The sequence below is a fragment of the Salvelinus alpinus genome, chromosome 11, assembly GCF_045679555.1.
Source record: "Salvelinus alpinus chromosome 11, SLU_Salpinus.1, whole genome shotgun sequence".
Taxonomy (NCBI): Eukaryota; Metazoa; Chordata; class Actinopteri; order Salmoniformes; family Salmonidae; genus Salvelinus; species Salvelinus alpinus.
In genome coordinates this window covers 25036893-25059765 of record NC_092096.1, presented here as the reverse complement: position 1 = coordinate 25059765, position 22873 = coordinate 25036893, and the positions used below count along the sequence as shown (strand labels likewise).

Sequence of the window (22873 nt, the reverse complement as noted above, 5' to 3'; positions counted from 1 at the left end):
TTCACTAGGCAGAGTGAATGGCAGAACGGCAATTGAATTCTAAAACGAACTGAGCAGTCAAAAGGTAACAGCAGCAGAATTTAAATGGAAAATGTCTCTTCTGCTGCATGGGAGGTGAGGCTGAGCTGAGGAGTGGGTATGGTTGCTGAGTTGAATGCAGAGGGAAGTGTTCAGTGCTACTGAATTAAAAGCATATAACAGGAGGGGGTCCTTTTACTCTGCCAAAGATCCTGAATTCTTCTGCACACTACCCTATAACACCAGTAGTAACTGGGAATCTCAAACTTGCTAATGACTTGAGTCTCATGTAGATGGGCAATGCAGAGATGGTGTTATATGGAAATATCCGGCAAGAACATCAATATTATTATATATTAAATGCATGATAATTCACATTCGATTTGTGTTAACACAGCTTTGATACCAGAGATCTCGTCAGCATATGACTGAATTATTCTTGAAGGAGGATTTGAACACGGATTCAAAAGGGAGATGTTTGGTCACAGTTGCCAAGCATGCTTATCTTCTGTAATCTATTTGTATTCAGTATTATATAATAACGGTAGGAGGTGCAAAATACAGAAAAGGCTATTTTATGAGTAATCACAAAATGTATGTTAGATTAGCATAATTGGGTGCATGCATATATTTCATGAATTAATGTGCTTTAAATGTATGCCTAGGATCCTCTTTGTGTTACCCGTATACCTTTAAAAGACATCAGTTGGGGGAATATAGGATTTTCATACGATCTATGGAACTGAAATCGCTTTAAACATCCATCAGAATTTTCATATAAATAACATGAATTATAAACAAGGAGCTGGGAATAGTTTCAGATGAGTAAACTCAGAACAACCTTGCAAATACTGTTCTCTCTCTATCTCTCTATCTCTCTCGCCTCTCTATCTCTCTCGCCTCTCTATCTCTCTCGCTCTCTATCTCTCTCGCTCTCTCTCTCTGGATTTATCTCATTTAGTCTTTCCTATGCGTTTTTAGAAGGAGAGGCGAGAGGATGTGAATCTACGAAAGATTATTTGAAAATGTGCCTCTTTCTCTCCCCCTCTCTTTTTATCCCACTCCTTCCATATAAGTTGTTTCATTCTTTCCCTCTGTCATTCTCATTCTATCATTAGTTCACATTTTAATTTCACTCTTTTCATTCTATCCCACATTCTGTAATCTCTCATTCTCTCTCTCGTTCTTTCTCCCCCTCTCATTCTCTCTCTCGTTCTTTCTCCCCCACTCATTCTCTCTCTCGTTCTTTCTCCCCATCTCATTCTCTCTCTCGTTCTTTCTCCCCCTCTCATTCTCTCTCTCGTTCTTTCTCCCCCTCTCATTCTCTCTTTCGTTCTTTCTCCCTCTCTCATTCTCTCTCTCGTTCGTTCTCCCTCTCTCATTCACTCTTTCGTTCTTTCTCCCCCTCTCATTCTCTCTCTCGTTCTTTCTCCCTCTCTCATTCACTCTTTCGTTCTTTCTCCCCCTCTCATTCTCTCTTTCTCCCTCTCTCATTCTCTCTCTCGTTCTTTCTCCCTCTCTCATTCGCTCTCTCGTTCTTTCTCCCCCTCTCATTCTCTCTTTCGTTCTTTCTCCCTCTCTCATTCTCTCTCTCGTGCTTTGTCCCTCTCTCATTCACTCTCTCGTGCTTTGTCCGCCTCTCATTCCCTCTCTCGTGCTTTGTCCCTCTCTCTGGGAGTGAAAATGAGAGGAGCCCTAGACACCTCTTCATCCTGTTCCCTCCTCCTCAAACAGCAGAGAAAGTGCTGGTCCAGCTCTTTTAGTCTGTCCGGAGAGCCCCATTAAAGCCTTCTGATCTCACGTGGGTTTTTTACAAAGACACCCGCACTTAGTGTGTGTGTGTGCATGTATATTTGCACGTGTGTGTATTTGTGTGTGTGTGTGTGTATTTGTGTGGGTGTGGGTGTGTGTGTGGGTACAGTGCATTTGGGAAGTATTCAGACCCCTTGACTTATTCCACATTTTGTTACGTTACCTTATTCTAAAATGTATTCAATTGGTTTTTTTCCTCATCAATCGACACACAATACCCCATAATGACAAAGCGAAAACAGTTTTTTTAGCAATTTTGCTAAGATAAAAAAAAAATGAAATATTACATTTACATATGTATTCAGACCCTTTACTCAGTACTTTGTTGAAGCACCTTTGGCAGCGATTACAGCCTTGAGTCTACTTGGGTATGACGCTACAAGCTTGGCATGCTTCTAAACAGCTTCTATCCCCAAGCCATAAGACTCCTGAACATCTAATCAAATGGCTATCCAGACTATTTTCATTACCCCCCCCCCTTTTGTTTTTTACACCGCTGCTACTCTCTGTTGTTATCATCTATGCAGTCACTTAATAACTCTACATACATGTACATATTACCTCATCTAACCGGTGCCCCCGCACATTGACTCTGTACCGGTACCCCCCTGTATATAGTCTCGCTATTGTTATTTTACTGCTGCTCTTTAATTACTTGATACTTTTATTTCTTATTCTTATCCATACTTTTTTAAATGGCCTTGTTGGTTAGGGGCTCGTAAGTAAGCATTTCACTGTAAGGTCTACACCTGTTGTATTCGGCGCATGTGACTAATAACATTTGATTTGACACCTGTATTTGGGGAGTTTCTCCCATTCTTCTCTGCAGAGCTATTTTCAGGTCTCTCCAGAGATGGTCGATTGGGATCAAGTCCAGGATCTGGCTGGGTCACTCAAGGACATTCAGAGACTTGTCCAAAAGCCACTCCTGCATTGTCTTGGCTGTGTGCTTAGGGTTGTTGTCCTGTTGAAACCTTCGCCCCAGTCTGAGGTCCTGAGCAGCCAGGAGCAGGTTTTCATCAAGGATCTCTCTGTACTTTGCTCCTTTCATCTTTGCTTCAATCCTGACTAGTCTCCAAGTCCCTGCCGCTGAAAAACATCCCCACAGCATGATGCTGCCACCACCATGCTTCACCGTAGGGATGGTGCCAGGTTTCCTCCGTGCCAGGTTTCCTCCAGACATGGCGCTTGGCATTCAACCAAAGAGTTTAATCTTGGTTTCATCAGACCAGAGAATCTTGTTTTTCAAGGTCTGAGAGTTCTTTAGGTGCCTTTTGGCGAACTCCAAGCAGGCTGTCATGTGCCTTTTACTGAGGAGTGGCTTCTGTCTGGCCACTCTACCATAAAGGCCTGATTGGTGGAGTGCTGCAAAGATTTTTGTCCTTCTGGAAGGTTCTCCCAGCTCCACAGAGGATCTCTAGAGCTCTGTCAGAGTGACCACCGGGTTCTTGGCCACCTCCCTGACCAAGGTCCTTCTCCCCCAATTGCTCAGTTTGGACAGGCAGGCGGTTCCAAACTTCTTCAATTTCAGAATGATGGAGGCCACTGTGTTCTTGGGGACCGTCAAGGCTGCAGAAATGTTTTGGTACCCTTCCCCAGATCTGTGACTCGGCACAATCCTGTCTCGGAGCTCTACAAACAATTCCTTCGACATGGCTTGGTTTTTGCTTTGACATGCACTGTCAACTGTGGGACCTTATATAGACAGGTGTGTGCCTTTCCAAATCATGTCCAATAAATATAATTTACCACAGGTGGACTCCAATCAAGTTGTAGAAACATCTCAAGGATGATCTATGGAAACAGGATGCAACTGAGCTCAATTTCGAGTCTCATAGCAAAGGGTCTGAATGTCAAAAATCCTATTTTCGCTTTGTCATTATGGGGTATTGTGTGTAGATTGATGAGGAACAAAAATTTATTAAATCCATTTTTGAATAAGGTTGTAACATAACAAAATGTGGGAAAAAATGGGTCTGAATACTTTCCGAATGCAGTGTATTTGTGTGTGTGTGTATATTTGTGTTCGTGTGTGTGTGTGTGTGTGTGTGTGTGTGTGTGTGTGTGTGTGTGTGTGTGTGTGTGTGTGTGTGTCTGCTGTGATGATGCTGCAGCATGTGAGCTTTTACGTGGAGGCCGTTTCTGCAGCTCTCTCCCAATCTCCTTATCCCCCTCTCCCCACCCCCTTCTCCCTCACACTCTCTCGCCCTCTCGTTCTGGGAGGTTCACAGATGCTCCGTGCTTAAAACAACTATTAGAGGACAATATAGAGACGTCCTTTAATGACTACATCTGTGCTATTCTAATCTGGGGATCATGGCATACAGTTTCTCCCTCTCCAGGCTTATCTCGGTTTATGTGGATATGGACCATATAAGGGGAGAGGAGCCAGCCGCAGATAAAGGAGAGAAGCTATTTCTGGGCGCAAAGACAAACAGAAGGTGACAGGCGCTCTGCAGAACAGAGGCGGATAACCACAGCTGCAGGGAGGGAGAGAGAGGGGGAGGAAAAGGGCGGAGAGAGAGATGGTGTAAATAGAGAAAGATATGTTTAGTGTGAGAGATGTAAATAGAGAATGATATGTATAGTCAGAAAGAGAGAGAGGCAGAGAGAAAGAGAGAGATGCAAGCTGAGAGCAGTGAAAATCATTGAGAAACTTACAGAAGATACTTCCCTTTGTTAAATTGGGAGAACTGAAGAGGTCTTTCTCATATTTTTTTTAAGCCTTCTTGTAATAAAGTGCTGTCGCATGGTGAGATCCATGATTGTAAACCCCCACCCTTATGCGTGTGTGTGTGTGTCATGTAAGAGCATTGTTTGTCCATGGATGAATTTTTGTCAGTTCACTCCCATTCGCTGATCACTGGCTAGATGTTAGCAATAGCATCATCACCTAATGTCCACGATATTTCTTTCACTAACCCAGTCTGGGTGAGGAGGGAATGGTTGGGTACTCACACATTGAAAAGGTTGAGGCCGATGCGGTAGAGGCGCTTGCGCATGACGTCGGTGGAGAGTGTGGGGGACTTGCAGCTGGCCGGGTTCTCGCAGTGGTAGCGCGGCAGGCTGAGGATCATGGCCTGCAGGGCCTCCTTGGATGAGGCCTCCGATGCCGAGCGTGCCTCCGTGGAAGTGCTGTTGCTGCTGCTTATCTGCTCGGAACTGGTTTCAGCCGTCTCCGAGCCACTCCGTTTGGCCTCCAGGGCCTCGGTGGATGGGGATCCCACCGAGGGTGCACCATCCTGGGGTTGAAGTGGCTGGACGGGCTGGACAACCACCTCCGGGGTCTGGGGGTTGGCTAGTTTGTCCAGGGGGGTCAAGGGGGGTTGCTGGCCCTCCTCCTCCTCTAGCTCCTCTTCACTGGGCGGGGGCGCAGGGAAGTCGGCGTCCTGCCCCTCTCCTTCTACCACTGGTTCCGGGGGCGGAGGGGGCTCGTAGGGAGGGACAGGAGGGTCTGTGGGTTCGGCGGGGACCTCTTCAGGGGGAGGAGGGGAGTGTTTTTTAGGGGGTGAGGGCGGGGGAGCGGTGGGCATGGTGGGGGTGGTGGCTGCGCCCCCCTGCTGCTGCTGGACGCAGTTGCCCATGGAGACAGAGGCCGATGACTCCATGACGGAGGAGGACATGCGGAAGTTCTGATTGTCGATCTGAACGGTCACGTCACGGAAGGCCATCAGCAGCTTGCTGGCGCTGCGGGGCAGGTCGCCTGTATTCTCCCCACCTGACATGCTCTGGAGAAAAGCCTGGTCCAACCCTCCTCCTCCCACTTCCCCTCCTCCCCCAGCCGCACTGAAGGACTCGGCACTGAACTGGTAGGCCCCTCCTTCCTGGAGGGAGCACATGGTCTTCAGGCTCCAGTTGCTGAGTGCGTCGTCGATGGACTTTGCCAGCGACTGCACCTGCTCTGTGAATGAGTCCTCCAGGTCGGTCAGGGTGCCGCCCACTGTGGCGGGCAGTGATGGCGAGCGCACCAGGGGGATACCCGCCAGGCTGCAGCCTTCGGCCAGCGCCCGCTCGGCGGAGAAGCCCTCAGCGTTCTGCACGCGCACCTTGCGCATGGAGATGCGCCGCGGCAGGCGACTCTCCAGCAGGGAGTTGCGTATCTTCTCGAAGTTCTTGCTGAGCTGGTACTGGCGGAAGGCGGTCTGGATCTTGGTGGCAGCGCGGCGGGAGATGAGGTGGCCGCCGTATTTGTGCTCTAACATTTCGATCTGTAAAACAAGGAGGAGAGGGAGACAGGAGAGGTATGAGTGAAACTGAGCTGCTTGGATATTTGAACGCTACATGCAGCAGTTGACAGTACAAGGCAGTTGGGTAACAAAACATTCTATGACATGAAGAGGGGATTTGGCTGTAGGCAGAGGAGTTGGAGATAAAAGCAGGGAGACAACACAAATACAAAGCACATACATAGTACCACTTAGCACTTGGTTCTCCCTCAAGATGAACAAGATGCCGTCTCTACACACCAGCATCCACATTTACAAAGACATGCCCTGAATACCTCTTCTTTAAATGGCCAAAAATACAATGGACTAATGAATGTGATATTTTCCACTCAAATAAGGCTGCAGTTACTTCAAATGACAAGAGGTGACCATGATGACCTTTGAAACAGGATCTAATGCAAATGGACATGAACCTGAACATGTAAACATTAAGGTCACAAAAATGGGACGGACAATTTAACACTCCCTCAACACAAAAAAATTGTCATTAGAGAGGAAAAATATTGGACACCTGAACACTTTACTCAGAGCAAAGAAAAGTAATGGTGGGTGACAAGACGCCGCACATGTGGCACCTACGAGACCCATAATCCTTTTAGTGTACAGCGGGATCAATCCGCACGGAGAGAGAGGCTGCCTTACAATTAACAACGTTTTTACACTTTCAATATTCACCCTTTCCAGCTCCATGGTGCACAGAATATCAATATCAGAGCTGAAAGAGAGAGGGAGGTCAAGAGAGAGAAGTAAAGAGAGAGAGGGAGGTAAAGAGAGAGAGGGAGGTAAAGAGAGAGGGACGTAAAGAGAGAGAGAGGGAGGTAAAGAGAGAGAGGGAGGTAAAGAGAGGAAAGTAAAGAGAGAGGGGGAGGTAGAGCGAAGTGAAGAGAGAGGTAAAGAGAAAGGGAGGTAAAGAGAGAGGGACGTAAAGAGAGAGAGATGTAGAGTGAGGGAGGTAAAGAGAAAGAGGAAGGTAGAGAGAGAGAGGGAGGTAAAGCGAGAGGGAGGTAAAGAAAGAGAGGGATGTAGAGAGAGAGGGAGGTAAAGAGAGGGAGGGATGTAGAGAGAGAGGGAAGTAAAGCGAGAGGGAGGTAAAGAGAGAGAGGGATGTAGAGAGAGAGAGAGGGAGGTAAAGAGAGGGAAGTAAAGAGAGAGGTAAAGAGAAAGGGAGGTAAAGAGAGAGAGAGGGAAGGTAAAGAGAGAGGGACGTAAAGAGAGAGAGGGAGGTAAAGAGAGAGAGGGAGGTAAAGAGAGGAAAGTAAAGAGAGAGGTAAAGAGAGAGAGGGAGGTAGAGTGAAGTGAAGAGAGAGGTAAAGAGAGAGGGAGGTAGAGAGAGAGAGGGAGGTAGAGCGAAGTGGAGAGAGGTAAAGAGAGAGGGAGGTAAAGAGAGAGGGAGGTAAAGAGAGAGGGAGGTAGAGAGAGAGGTAAAGAGAGAGAGGGAGGTAAAGAAAGAGGGAGGTAAAGAGAGAGAGAGGTAGAGTGAGGGAGGTAAAGAGAAAGAGGAAGTTAGAGATAGAGAGAGAGAGAGAGGGAGGTAAAGTGAGAGGGAGGTAAAGAAAGAGAGGGATGTAGAGAGAGAGAGAGGGAGATAGCGAGAGAGGGAGGTAAAGAGAAAGAGGGAGGTAAAGAGAGAGGGAGGTAAAAATAGAGAGAGAGGGAAACAGAATGAGGGAGGTAAAGAGAGAGGGAGGTAAAGAGAGAGAGAGGGAGGTAAAGAGAGAGAGAGAGGGAGATAAAGAGAGAGAGGGAGGTAAAGAGAGAGAGGGAGGTAAAGAGAGAGAGGGAGGTAAAAAGTGAGAGGGAAACAGAATGAGGGAATGAGTTAGACAAAAAAGTAAGTAGAATATGAAGGAGAAATGAAATGACAAAATGAAAGGTGCATGTATGAAGGAGGCATTATGTGATAGGTATTATCAATTTAATAATAATAATTGTGTCTGTTTTAGGTTGGCAGCATATTCTATTATATATATATATATTTATACATATATATATATAAAGTGGCTTGCGAAAGTATTCACCCCCTTGGCATTTTTCCTATTTTGTTGCCTTACAACCTGGAATTAAAATAGATTTTGTTGGGGGGTTGAATCATTTGATTTACACAACATGCCTACCACTTTGAAGATTCAAAATATTTTTTATTGTGAAACAAACAAGAAATAAGACAACAATAACTGAAAACTTGTGCGTGCATAAACTTGTGCGTGCATGACCCCCAGTCAATACTTTGTAGAGCCACCTTCTGCAGCAATTACAGCTGCAAGTCTTTTGCCCATTCTTCATGGCAAAACTGCTCCAGCTTTTCAAGTTGGATGGGTTCCGCTTGTGTACAGCAATCTTTAACTCATACCACAGATTCTCAATTGGATTGAGGTCTGGGCTTTGACTAGGCCATTCCAAGACATTTAAATGTTTCCCCTTAAACCACTCGAGTGTTGCATTAGCACTATGCATAGGGTTATTGTCCTGCTGGAAGGTGAACCTCTGTCCCAGTCTCAAATCTCTGGAAGACTGAAACAGGTTTCCCTCAAGAATTTCCCTGTAATTAGAGCCCCTAATCATTCCTTCAATTCTGACGAGTTTCCCAGTCCCTGCCGATGAAAAACATCCTCACAGCATGATGCTGCCACCATTATGCTTCACTGTGGGGATGGTGTTCTCGGGGTAATGAGAGGTGTTGGGTTTGCTACAGCGTTTTCCTTGATGGCCAAAAAGCTCAATTTTGTCTCATCTGACCAGAGTAACGTCTTCCATATGTTTGGGGAGTCTCCCACATGCCTTTTGGCAAACACCAAACATGTTTGCTTATTTTTTTCTGGACACTCTTCCGTAAAGCCCAGCTCTGTGGAGTGTACGGCTTAAAGTGGTCCTATGGACAGATACTCCAATCTCCGCTGTAGAGCTTTATAGCTCCTTCAGGGTTATCTTCGGCCTCTTTGTTGCCTCTCTGATTAATGCCCTCCTTGCCTGGTCCGTGAGTTTTGGTGGGCGGCCCTCTCTTGGCAGGTTTGGTGTGGTGCCATATTCTTTCCATTTTTTTTATAATGGATTTAATGGTGCTCCGTGGGATGTTCAAAGTTTCTGATATTTTTTTATAACCCAACCCTGATCTATAATTCTCCACAACTTTGTCCCTGACCTGTTTGGAGAGCTCCTTGGTCTTCATAGTACCGCTTGCATGGTGGTGCCCCTTGCTTAGTGGTGTTGCAGACTCTGGGGCCTTTCAGAACAGGTGTAAATATACTGAGATCATGTGACAGATCATGTGACACTTAGATTGCACACAGGTGGACTTTATTTAACTAATTATGTGACTTCCTGAAGGTAATTGGTTGCGCCAGATCTTATTTAGGGGCTTCATAGCAAAGGGGTGAATACATATGCATGCACCCCTTTTCGTTAACATTTTTTAGAATTTTTTGAAACAAGTTTTTTTCTTCATTTCACTTCACCAATTTGGACTATTTTGTGTGTGTCCATCACATGAAATCCAAATAAAAATCAATTTAAATGACAGGTTGTAATGCAACAAAATAGGAAAAACGCCAAGGGAGGTGAATACTTTTGCAAGGCACTGTAATATTAGTGGGTGCTTGTATTTGTCCTATGTCACAGGTACAAGTGTGTATTACACATATATGTGAATTGGAAATATGTTTTTTGCTCTCGCAACTTCCCCTGACATACCCTCGGAGAGTGGGGTCACAGATACGGTCTTCAGCAGCATGGTAATATACAGTATAGTAGAGTGGGGTCACAGATACGGTCTTCAGCAGCATGGTAATATACAGTATAGTAGAGTGGGGTCACAGATACGGTCTTCAGCAGCATGGTATTATACAGTATCGTAGAGTGGTACGGTCTTCAGCAGCATGGTATTATACAGTATAGTAGAGTGGGGTCACGGCCAGGGTCTTCAGCAGCATGGTATTATACAGTATAGTAGAGTGGGGTCACAGATACAGTCTTCAGCAGCATGGTATTATACAGTATAGTAGAGTGGGGTCACGGCCAGGGTCTTCAGCAGCATGGTATTATACAGTATAGTAGAGTGGGGTCACAGATACGGTCTTCAGCAGCATGGTATTATACAGTATAGTAGAGTGGGGTCACAGATACAGTCTTCAGCAGCATGGTATTATACAGTATAGTAGAGTGGGGTCACAGATACGGTCTTCAGCAGCATGGTATTATACAGTATCGTAGAGTGGGGTCACAGATACGGTCTTCAGCAGCATGGTATTATACAGTATAGTAGAGTGGGGTCACAGATAGTCTTCAGCAGCATGGTATTATACAGTATAGTAGAGTGGGGTCACGGCCAGGGTCTTCAGCAGCATGGTATTATACAGTATAGTAGAGTGGGGTCACAGATACAGTCTTCAGCAGCATGGTATTATACAGTATAGTAGAGTGGGGTCACGGCCAGGGTCTTCAGCAGCATGGTATTATACAGTATAGTAGAGTGGGGTCACAGATACAGTCTTCAGCAGCATGGTATTATACAGTATAGTAGAGTGGGGTCACGGCCAGGGTCTTCAGCAGCATGGTATTATACAGTATAGTAGAGTGGGGTCACAGATACAGTCTTCAGCAGCATGGTATTATACAGTATAGTAGAGTGGGGTCACAGATACAGTCTTCAGCAGCATGGTATTATACAGTATCGTAGAGTGGGGTCACAGATACGGTCTTCAGCAGCATGGTATTATACAGTATCGTAGAGTGGGGTCACAGATACGGTCTTCAGCAGCATGGTATTATACAGTATAGTAGAGTGGGGTCACGGCCAGGGTCTTCAGCAGCATGGTATTATACAGTATCGTAGAGTGGGGTCACAGATACAGTCTTCAGCAGCATGGTATTATACAGTATAGTAGAGTGGGGTCACAGATACAGTCTTCAGCAGCATGGTATTATACAGTATAGTAGAGTGGGGTCACGTCCAGGGTCTTCAGCAGCATGGTATTATACAGTATAGTAGAGTGGGGTCACAGATACGGTCTTCAGCAGCATGGTATTATACAGTATAGTAGAGTGGGGTCACAGATACGGTCTTCAGCAGCCTGGTATTATACAGTATAGTAGAGTGGGGTCACAGATACGGTCTTCAGCAGCATGGTATTATACAGTATAGTAGAGTGGGGTCACAGATACAGTCTTCAGCAGCATGGTATTATACAGTATCGTAGAGTGGGGTCACAGATACGGTCTTCAGCAGCATGGTATTATACAGTATCATAGAGTGGGGTCACAGATACAGTCTTCAGCAGCATGGTATTATACAGTATAGTAGAGTGGGGTCACAGATACGGTCTTCAGCAGCATGGTATTATACAGTATAGTAGAGTGGGGCCACAGATACAGTCTTCAGCAGCATGGTATTATACAGTATAGTAGAGTGGGGTCACAGATACGGTCTTCAGCAGCATGGTATTATACAGTATAGTAGAGTGGGGTCACAGATACGGTCTTCAGCAGCATGGTATTATACAGTATAGTAGAGTGGGGTCACAGATACGGTCTTCAGCAGCATGGTATTATACAGTATAGTAGAGTGGGGTCACGGCCAGGGTCTTCAGCAGCATGGTATTATACAGTATAGTAGAGTGGGGTCACAGATACAGTCTTCAGCAGCATGGTATTATACAGTATAGTAGAGTGGGGTCACGGCCAGGGTCTTCAGCAGCATGGTATTATACAGTATAGTAGAGTGGGGTCACAGATACGGTCTTCAGCAGCATGGTATTATACAGTATAGTAGAGTGGGGTCACAGATACGGTCTTCAGCAGCATGGTATTATACAGTATAGTAGAGTGGGGTCACAGATACAGTCTTCAGCAGCATGGTATTATACAGTATAGTAGAGTGGGGTCACAGATACGTCTTCAGCAGCATGGTATTATACAGTATCGTAGAGTGGAGTCACAGATACAGTCTTCAGCAGCATGGTATTATACAGTATAGTAGAGTGGGGTCACGGCCAGGGTCTTCAGCAGCATGGTATTATACAGTATAGTAGAGTGGGGTCACAGATACAGTCTTCAGCAGCATGGTATTATACAGTATCGTAGAGTGGGGTCACGGCCAGGGTCTTCAGCAGCATGGTTTTATACAGTATAGTAGAGTGGGGTCACAGATACAGTCTTCAGCAGCATGGTTTTATACAGTATCGTAGAGTGGGGTCACAGATACAGTCTTCAGCAGCATGGTATTATACAGTATAGTATAGTGGGGTCACAGATACAGTCTTCAGCAGCATGGTATTATACAGTATAGTAGAGTGGGGTCACGGCCAGGGTCTTCAGCAAGAGATGCTGATAGTAAATGATCTTGACAGAAAAAAAGGCATATTTATGAGAGGGAGAAAAACGTGTTACTATCTGTCTCATTTCTGTGTGGCCAAAACGTTCATTGCCTTCAATAAATCAGAACCACTATCTTTGGGTGCAATTGAGATGCACTCTACACTCTCTTCTACACTGAATCACCTGAAAGCTATTAATTGTGCCTGGAAATAAATGACTGTGAGATAAAAAGGCAGTTCTGATTTGATTTGGGAAGGGATAAAAAAAATGCATGGAACCTTTCCCAATTCTCTTCACAAAACAATCAAATTCTATATATTTCTTGAGTTTCTTTGCATGTGATGGCTGTGGCAATCTCTGGCCTAAGGATGTGTCAGTTAAACCCTCTTCAGTTTACCTGTGTCAACCCTACACTATCCTTATGGGTTGATCTCTCCAATGTTCTCTGAGAACATAAAAAATGTGGTGCTATTCTCCCTCTTGCCACAAGGTTTCTCGACATATGTCTGCTCAGTTGAGGACTTGAACCGAGGACAGGATCCGAAATATATATGGATTAAGTCCGTTCACGTCAAATATCCCCCCTGTGGCTCAAAGGCAATTGAGCGAATGGTTTTAGAAGGGATTGCGGGGCCACCAGGGATCAACGTGAGACTTTCAACCGCTACTCTGCAGTCCCAAGCAAAGTCACCTGCATCCTATAGACTTCTGTGGGGAAGAACAGATAGCCATGCAATAACGCACACTAGGCTTTGCAATTTGCGATAAGTGGGGTGGCTGCAGCATGATGCAATCTCGGCCCATTGTCATTTGGAGAACTCCATCCCTTAGAAAGGCTCTTTAGAAAACCGAAATGACACTGAGAAATCCATCTTATCTGATCCCTTTTACATTGCACTGCAGCGAGGCCTCTGTGAGAAAGGGAAGAGATGTTGGGAGAATATTAAGGTCGTTCTGCATGAGCCTGGCACTTTTAGCTATAGTCTATAGTCTCTCTGAGGCATCTCAGAATGAGAACATCGCTTTCTCTTCCCGTAGACCGGTATTGGGCCTCGCCTTGAATATTCATCACTTTTTATCTATCTGGAATGTTCAGACGGACGGAACTTTGAGTACACACTCAATATGACAAAATCAGCTTTGTCACTCTGCTGACTTCGTCTGGACAGAATGGGGAGGCTTAAAAAAACAGAGTTAAGGTAATAACCGCAACCCATCCCTCAGAAAGGTGTCACTCGTCAAAAGGAATTACAGAAATAATGTCTGAGGCAGAGGTAGCCTTGGATCTGAGCCGGGAGCTGGGAGGGGGCTGCGTTTGATTAAAGGCGGCAGTTTGGCTTGTTTGGTTTGCCTTCCGAATGAGTTGGTAGGGGACGGCGCATAAAGAATTTAGGTCCCATCACAGCTTTATCTGAGCCTGTATCTCTCTGATACATTCTGCCATCTCCATTAGACACTGAGAGCCTGGGTGAGCAGGAGAGAGAGATGGTGGGATGGAGGGAGAAGGTGGGTAGTGGAACTAAAAGATAGACTGAGGGGCAATGGAGATACCGTAGAGCAGGGCTCTCCAATCCTGTTCCTGGAGATCTAACATCCTGTAGGTTTTCACTCCAACCCTGTTCCTGGAAAGCTACCGTCCTGTAGGTTTTCACTCCAACCCTCATCTAGCTCACCTGATTCTAATAATTAGCTGGTTGATGAGCTGAATCAGGTTAGTTACAACTGGCGTTGGAGTGAAAACCTACAGGAGGGTAGCTCTCCAGGAACAGGGTTTGGGTTAAAACCTACAGGAGGGTAGCTCTCCAGGAACAGGGTTTGGGTTAAAACCTACAGGAGGGTGGCTCTCCAGGAACAGGGTTTGGGTTAAAACCGACAGGAGGGTAGCTCTCCAGGAACAGTTTTGAAAACTCTTCAATGAAAAATCCAGAAACATTTATTTAAAAAATGCTGAGGTGACACCGATCTAACATGAGGCAAATGGTATTTTGGGGTTATAATATGGTTTGATAACCAAACGTTACACACTAGGGGGTCAAAGGGCGAGAGCCAAGTGGAGTTTATAGGACTGACAGAATTCACACACAACCAGGCCTTTGACTTTATGTACGAATGGAGTTGCTGCTGATGAATTGAAACAAGACCAGTCTGGGTAAGAGAGATGGGACTCCGCCTCTTTGCCACTGAAATATTAATACCCCAAGGCTTGCAGAAATAGCGCATTCAGAGTTTGTTTTCGGGAGGGATGTTTATGCCAGGAATGAAAATGGTTTCCAATATTAAAGGTCAGACTTTCTATGGGGAACAATCTGTTTTTTTGAAGTGCTATTTTTTGTTCTGGCTTATCAGATCTGGCTATTCAGAGAAATGTGCTATGGATGGTATCTCTTGGCCTTCTCCCTGGCTGCATTCATCTGGGTGAATAGTCTCCAAGGACGAGCTGGCATTCACAGTCTGTCACGCAACCCATTCACTTCATCTCACCAAATGTCACGATACAGGTGGACAACAAAATGAACACGTACGCAAACCCAGGCTGAAGTCAATTATGAGCCAAACACACTTCAGGGATTTTGAAGGATTTTGTGTTCAGAAAAAGGTATCCTCAGTTGAATTTGTTCGTTCATCGTATTCATTGACGTTTAGCTTAGTGACCCATGTATATTTATGAGTGTCACCCTCAAATTGAGTTCTGGCACAGAGATTAAATAGCAGATGATTACATTTGCATGCAGCAAACACATAGTTGAGAGGGCACGACTAATGCTACCTCCTAATTATAAGCTAATTTATGTCAGGTCAGTTAATTTGCACCAGGAAAATTGTCAACTTTACATGATTATGGCGTTATACTGTGCTTTGTAACATAAAAAGGGCTACAGCTAATTCTGAGAAATAGAGCATCAATCAGAACAGCTCTTACTATTTATCAGGAATGGAGATGCATTTGGTGCCCACAACATAAGAGAGTCAGGCGATAACCTACAGTAGGTCAAGCACAGGAGATTGGTGGCATCTTAATTGGGGAGGACGGGCTCATGGTAATGGCTGGAGCACTGAGGTCGAGTAAGTAGTTGACTTATTGAGCATCGGCTTCAACCCTTTGAGGTCTATTAACCTTTGTTGTGAGAAGCAGTTGGAGGTTCTACGTTCCCTTCTCAAAAGGCATACAGAGTGACAGTTCAACCGACGCAAAAAGCTGGCAGAAGATAAAACACGAACTTGACAGGATTCCATCGACCCGTCTCTCAAAACATTTAATCTCTAGAGTATTGAAGACGGGACACGATCAGTTTTCACTGCTCTCAGCATACCCAGCCAACGGTGTGATAAAATGTGCTAATCCACCCATTTTTAAGCATCAGCAGTTTAAAGACGCTCGGGTAAACATATTGAACTATGAGATGCGGAGTGCCTCTCCCCCTCAACAAAAAAATCTGCCTTAAAAAGTTCGGTTGATGTGGATTACTTAGCTCGCATTTCCATAATGCCGTTGTGAGATGTATTGCTCATAAATATCCCCTCTCTCTTGTGGAGGTTTGCAGTGTGATTATGAGGGAACACAGGCAGTCTGATAACATCCCTCACCCCGCCGCTGAGAAACATTACAGAGATAAATGTAGTTTGATTAACGAGGCTCGAATCCAATGCTTTCTCAAGAAGGAATCTGCGGAACAAAAAGGCAATTATGGGCCCAGAGACAAAATTGTGGGAATTCGACAAATGGGACTCAGGAAAAAGCTGTTAGAGGAGGGAGCCTTCATCAACCAGCCTATCAACTGGGACACTTGTCCAACTAATGCTATTAGACCAAAGGTTATTTTACAGGACTGATTGGACCCACGGTACTTACTTGCAATGAGCTCTCTACTGCTGATACCACCTACAGAACAGGCTATGCTTATCCTTGAGCAAGGAGATTCTAATGACAGGAAAACTGATGTCAGAGTACACCAAAAGCCTTTTGTGAACACTACCTTTGTCCTGGTCATGATTAACTATGATTGTACTAATATACAATACTTACATAGCCAAATACCAAAATGTTGGCTCTGAAAAACGTTTATGTTAAATATAGAGTGAGCAATATACTACGGCATTTAGCCTATGATAAACTCTCTACGTGAGCACAAAGAGTTGAAGTCGGAAGTTTACATACAACTTAGTCAAATACATGTAAACTCAGTTTTTCACAACTCCTGACATTTAATCCTAGTAAGAATTTCCTGTCTTAGGTTAGTTAGGATCACCACTTTATTTTAAGAATGTGAAATGTCAGAATAATAGTTGAGAGAATTATTTATTTCAGCTTTTATTTCTTTTATCACATTCCCAGTGGGTCAGAAGTTTACATACACTCAATTAGTATTTGGTAGTATTGCCTTTAAATTGATTAACTTAGGTCAAACGTTTCGGGTAGCCTTCCACAAGCTTCCCACAATAAGTTGGGTGAATTTTGGCCCATTCCTCCTGACAGAGCTGGTGTAACTGAGTCAGGTTTAGTGGCCTCCTTGCTCGCACACGATTTTTCAGTTCTGCCCACACATTTTCTATGGGATTGAGGTCAGGGCTTTGTGATGGCCACTCCAATACCTTGACTTTGTTGTCCTTAATTAAGCCATTTTGCCACAACTTTGGAAGTATGCTTGGGGTCATTGTCCATTTGGAAGACCCATTTGCGACCAAGCTTTAACTTCCTGACTGATGTCTTGAGATGTTGCTTCAATATATCCACATCATTTTCCTACCTCATGATGCCATCTATTTTGTATAGTGCACCAGTCCCTCCTGCAAAGCACTCCCACAACATGATGCTTCCACCCCCGTCCTTCACGGTTGGGATGGTGTTCTTCGGCTTGCAAGCCTCCCCTTTTCCTCCAAACATAACGATGGTCATTATGGCCAAACAGTTCTATTTTTGTTTCATCAGACCAGAGGACATTTCTCCAAAAAGAACAATCTTTGTCCCCATGTGCAGTAGCAAACCGTAGTCTGGCTTTTTTATGGCAGTTTTGGAGCAGTGGCTTCTTCCTTGCTGAGCGGCCTTTCAGGCTATGTTGATATAGCACTCGTTTTACTGTGGATATAGATACTTTTGTACCCGTTTCCTCCAGCATCTTCACAAGGTCCTTTGCTGTTGTTCTGGGATTGATTTGCACTTTTCACACCAAAGTACGTTCATCTCTAGGAGACAGAGCGCATCTTCTTCCTGAGCGGTATGGCAGCTGCGTGGTCCCATGGTGTTTATACTTGCGTACTATTGTTTGTACAGATGAACGTGGTACCTTCAGCCGTTCATAAATTGCTCCCAAGGATGAACCAGACTTGTGGAGGTCTACAATTTTTTTTTCTGAGGTCTTGGCTGATTTATTTAGATTTTCCCATGATGTCAAGCAAAGAGACACTGAGTTTGAAGGTAGGCCTTGAAATACATCAACAGGTACACCTCCAATTGACTCAAATTATGTCAATTGGCCTATCAGAAGCTTCTAAAGCCATGACATCATTTTCTGGAATTTTCCAAGCTGTTTAAAGGCACAGTCAACTTAGTGTATGTAAAGTTCTGACCCACTGGAATTGTGATACAGTGAATTATAAGTGAAATAATCTGTCTGTAAACAATTGTTGGAAAAATGACTTGTGTCATGCACAAAGTAGATGTCCTAACCGACTTGCCAAAACTATTGTTTGTTAACAAGAAATTTATGGAGGGGTTGAAAAACGAGTTTTAATGACTACAACCTAAGTGTATGTAAACTTCCGACTTCACCTGTATAAACAGCCTTATGGGCTGTTGCTGCAGTAATCAAGGTATCGTCCATGTGATGGGATCACTCTCACGCTAATCTGTGGCAGGACCTACTCCCCACCCGTAGGCTGTGAAATGAAACCTCATCTGGAGTTCCTCTCTCCGGACAGAAGATCAATCTAACACATCAGACATGTGAAGCAATCCTGACACAAAGAGAGGGAGGCAGTGAAGGAGATCATCTTTACAAGAGAGATTAAAAGAGTGACGAGGTGGGGGGGTTTAAAACTTAATAAGGACTAGAGGTTAGCGTAAGAGAGATAAGGGGTGAAATAGGGGTAAGGATGAGGGTCATAAGGGGTGAAATAGTGGTGAGGATGAGGAAGAGTTGTGTTGAAATAGGGGTGAGGATGATGGAGATAAGGGGTGAGGATGACGGTGACAAGGGGTGAAATAGGGGTGAGGATGAGGGAGAGTAGGGGTGAAATAGGGGAGAGGATGAGGGTGATAAGGGGTGAATTGGGGCGACTAACTGTAAGTTGCTCTGGGTAAGCTCTCTGCGAGAAAGGCTAGTTTCCTAAATTTCCGTCTTTCTGACGTGCCCAAAGTAAACTGCCTGTTACTCAGGCCCAGAAGCTAGAATATGCATATAATTGATACGATTGGATATAAAACACTCTGACGTTTCTAAAACTGATAAAATAATGTCTGTGCGTATAACAGAACTGATATAGCAGGCAAAAACCCGAGGAAAATAGATCCGTTAAAAAAATAATTTGAGCTTGGAATGACTTCTAATGCAATGCTATTGAAATATCTTATTTCTGCCTCCCAGGTTGCAGTTCCTATGGCTTCCACTTGATGTCAACAGTCTTTATACAAGGTTTTAGACTTAAAAAATAAAAAAATATTAAGTATTTGTTGTCGTTCCAAGTTGAGCGTGAACGTGGGCGCGCTCTCCGTCTGAAATATTATAGTTTATTTAGATATTAGACAACCTGAGGATTAATAAAAAAACATCGTTTGGATGAACTTTGCTGTTAACATTTTGGAATCCTTTGTATGCATGTAGAAAGACTGGATTACTTAATTCAATGGCGCCAACTAAACAGCGTTTTTGTGATATAAAGAAGGACTTTATCGAACAAAACGACCATTCATTGTGTAGCTGGGACCTTTGGGATTGCAACCAGAGGAAGATCTTCAAAAGTAAGTGATTTATTTTATCGCTATTTATGATTTTGTGTCGCCAGTGCTGGTTTGAAAGATATGTTAAAATGGGGCGCTGTCCTCAGACAATCGAATGCTATGCTTTCGCCGTAAAGCCTTTTTGAAATCTGACAACGCAGTTAGATTACCAAGATTCTAAGCTAAAGTATCATGTATGACATTTGTATTTTCATGAATGTTTAATATTACGATTTTGTATTTTGAATTTGGCGCGCTACGATTTCACCGGATGTTGTCGAATTTGATCGCGCTAGCGGAGAGGATAAGAGTGTCTGATAAATGACTAACATGTAAATGAAGACACTGTATATGGTTCAGCAAGTTGTTGTTTTTACACCTTGAGAACTACACTGTTTCACAAGTTTCTCTCTTTTCTCTCTGTCTCTGGTCTTGAGGTGTGACTGGTGATCTGTGTGAGAGCTGGAAATGGAAAGGTTGTCTTACCTGGTTGAAGGTCAGTGGACGGAATGGGGAATGGAAAGGTTACCTGGTTGAAGGTCAGTGGATGGGATGGGGAATGGAAAGGTTACCTGGTTGAAGGTCAGTGGATGAGATGGGGGGAATGGAAAGGTTACCTGGTTGAAGGTCAGTGGATGAGATGGAGAATGGAAAGGTTACCTGGTTGAAGGTCAGTAGACGAGATGGGGAATGGAAAGGTTACCTGGTTGAAGGTCAGTGGACGAGATGGGGAATGGAAAGGTTACCTGGTTGAAGGTCAGTGGATGAGATGGAGAATGGAAAGGTTACCTGGTTGAAGGTCAGTAGACGAGATGGGGAATGGAAAGGTTACCTGGTTGAAGGTCAGTGGACGAGATGGGGAATGGAAAGGTTACCTGGTTGAAGGTCAGTAGACGAGATGGGGAATGGAAAGGTTACCTGGTTGAAGATCAGTGGACGGGATGGGAATGGAAAGGTTACCTGGTTGAAGGTCAGTGGATGAGATGGGGAATGGAAAGGTTACCTGGTTGAAGGTCAGTGGACGGGATGGGAATGGAAAGGTTACCTGGTTGAAGGTCAGTGGACGGGATGGGAATGGAAAGGTTACCTGGTTGAAGGTCAGTGGACGGGATGGGGAATGGAAAGGTTACCTGGTTGAAGGTCAGTGGACGAGATGGGGAATGGAAAGGTTACCTGGTTGAAGGTCAGTAGACGAGATGGGGAATGGAAAGGTTACCTGGTTGAAGGTCAGTGGACGAGATGGGGAATGGAAAGGTTACCTGGTTGAAGGTCAGTGGATGAGATGGGAATGGAAAGGTTACCTGGTTGAAGGTCAGTGGACGGGATGGGAATGGACAGGTTACCTGGTTGAAAGTCAGTGGACGAGATGGGGAATGGAAAGGTTACCTGGTTGAAGGTCAGTGGACGGGATGGGGGATGGGGTGGTCAAGGCCCCTCATATGCAGTGTCAAGGCCCCTCATATGCAGATGAGTGTCTGATGAATCCAACGTCTCTGATGAATGGGATGATGAGAACACACACAACACACACACATGCAAGCACAGGCACACACACACACACGGAGTTGACATACAGACGCCCACGCGTACGTACACACACACACACACACCATGTAAATGAGATGTGAGACACAGAACAGGGAGATGGGTCTCTGTATGTTAGCAGGGCCTTCACACGTGGATGATTTCCTGAACACTTACTACATGTACAGTAGAGTTTCTAGTCTAGACATATGGCAACTCTGAACATATGATGTTAAGGTGAAAACAACATAAGACAAACAGACCAGGGGAGAAGACATGAGTTTAGTCCATGCAAGCAGCACAACCACCATCAGGAATATTACTTCATACTGTTACCATGACGATGCATCATCTATACAAGAGAATGTGTGATTGTGTGAGTGAGAGAAAGAGAAAGAGTCAGTGGGAAGCAACTAAATGTTTTCCATTTAAAAACCTCCCAGACACTTAGACACACAGTGTGAGCCATTCATTAAACAGCAAGCTGCCACACAGCAGAAGAAGGTGCTGTGAGAACAAAACACACACAGCCTCAGTGGAAGGTCACTGTTCCACATCTGTTCAAAAGACAAAAGCCATGTTATGTCAATGAAGGTGAAAATGACAGTGGTGATGATGATGATGACTCATGTTAATGAAGAAGACAGCAAGACTCAACAACCCAAAACACCCTAAAAACACCTGCAGAGCCAACTTCAAAGGCAAATAATGTCAATCAACTGCCAGCCGAGGCCAATCCACAAAAAAACAGCCGTAACAAACAAACAATCTCAGGTGAACCAAAACAACAACAGCCTCAACAGACAAAACAAACAGCCTTGACCTCAGACAGAACCTCAACAAATGACCACAAAGACCACAAAACATACAGTACAACCCAAGCCGAGCCCCCCTCTCCCCTACCCCCGCCCATATCACACCGTCCCCCACACCCCCACCCCCACACACCCTACCTGCTTGTTTTTGAGGTCGAGCGAGAGCTCGTAGTCGGAGGTGGCAGAGTGCGAGCAGGCCCCGTTGCGCTGCACCCTCATGGGGGAAGCTGTGTGGTGCAGGCTGGCCCTCCTCCCCGCCGCTCCCCCCCGGGCCTCTGCCCCATCCTCTTCCTCCTCCTCCTCCTCCACCTCAGCCTCTACTGCTGCCTCTCCCTCATGCCGCTGCTCCTGCTGCGAATCCACCACCTCTTTCTGCTTTATCTCCTCCTCCTCCTTATCTCCTCGCTCTCCCTCCTCCTGCTTGAGTTCCCCTCCGCTAGGTGAGCGGGAGGCTGCGGGGGTGACCTCCTGCTGTGTTTCGCCCACGCTCGTGCCCTCGGGTTTAGGCTGAGGCTGGGGTTCAGGTTGGGGCTGGGCTTGGAACTCAGGCTGGAGCTCCTCTTCTCCCTCTCTCTTTCCCTCCTCACCCGAGGGTGAGTCTGGAGGAAGGTCGTCGCTGCAGAAAGGAGGAGAAAACGGCAGAGTGAGGGTTCTGCTTCCTGCTGGCTGACTTTTGACCTCTTCTCCAGGCTGGCTGGCTGGGTCGTAGTAGGGGGTTTGACCTCTGTGTGAACCTCTCTCTGTGTCTCTGGTGATACGAGGTGTGTGCAGGGGTCAGAAGAACAGGATTCTGTCAGTTTGTCTGTGTGTCAGCGGAGGCTGTCCGGTATAGACAGCACAAGCACAGAACAGAGGACACTATACGACCACAGTGCATTTCACTTTCAGTATTCAAAAGAGGACAGACACACTGCATCAACACCACACAGAGGAGTTATTATGAGGACACACGAAGAACAACTTTGGGGGAATCCGACAGCGACACACAGACATGGGATACAGTCATGCAGCTACAGGGTAAGTACAGGCCTAGACTGTCTTCACAGGGGCAGCCTGAAGTGTGTGTGTCTGTGTGTGTGTGTATGTGTGAGTGCCTGCGTGTGTGTGCGTGTGTGCTTGCATTAGCAAGTGTGGGATAGCACGTGTGTGCAGGTGAGCACCCGTGATTGTGTGTGTGCGTACAAGCATGTGTGTGTGTGTGTGTTGGCTTTTAGAAAGGGAATGGGGATGTCCGT

General features: G+C 45.3%; 1 protein-coding gene across 5 annotated transcripts in view; it reads right to left on the bottom strand.

Annotated features, from left to right (window-relative positions):
* iqsec3a (IQ motif and Sec7 domain ArfGEF 3a) overlaps positions 1-22873 on the bottom strand; it is a 190835-nt gene that overhangs the window by 86396 nt on the left and 81566 nt on the right. For 4 of the 5 annotated variants that reach the window (XM_071332177.1, XM_071332178.1, XM_071332179.1 and 1 more), the window contains exons 3-4: positions 21777-22254; positions 4789-6038 (exon numbers count right to left, since the gene is read on the bottom strand). In XM_071332177.1, coding sequence (XP_071188278.1) covers positions 4789-6038; positions 21777-22254 — 1728 coding nt within the window. The remainder of the gene's footprint in view (positions 1-4788; positions 6039-21776; positions 22255-22873) is intronic. The other variant, XM_071332181.1, reaches the window with a different exon arrangement.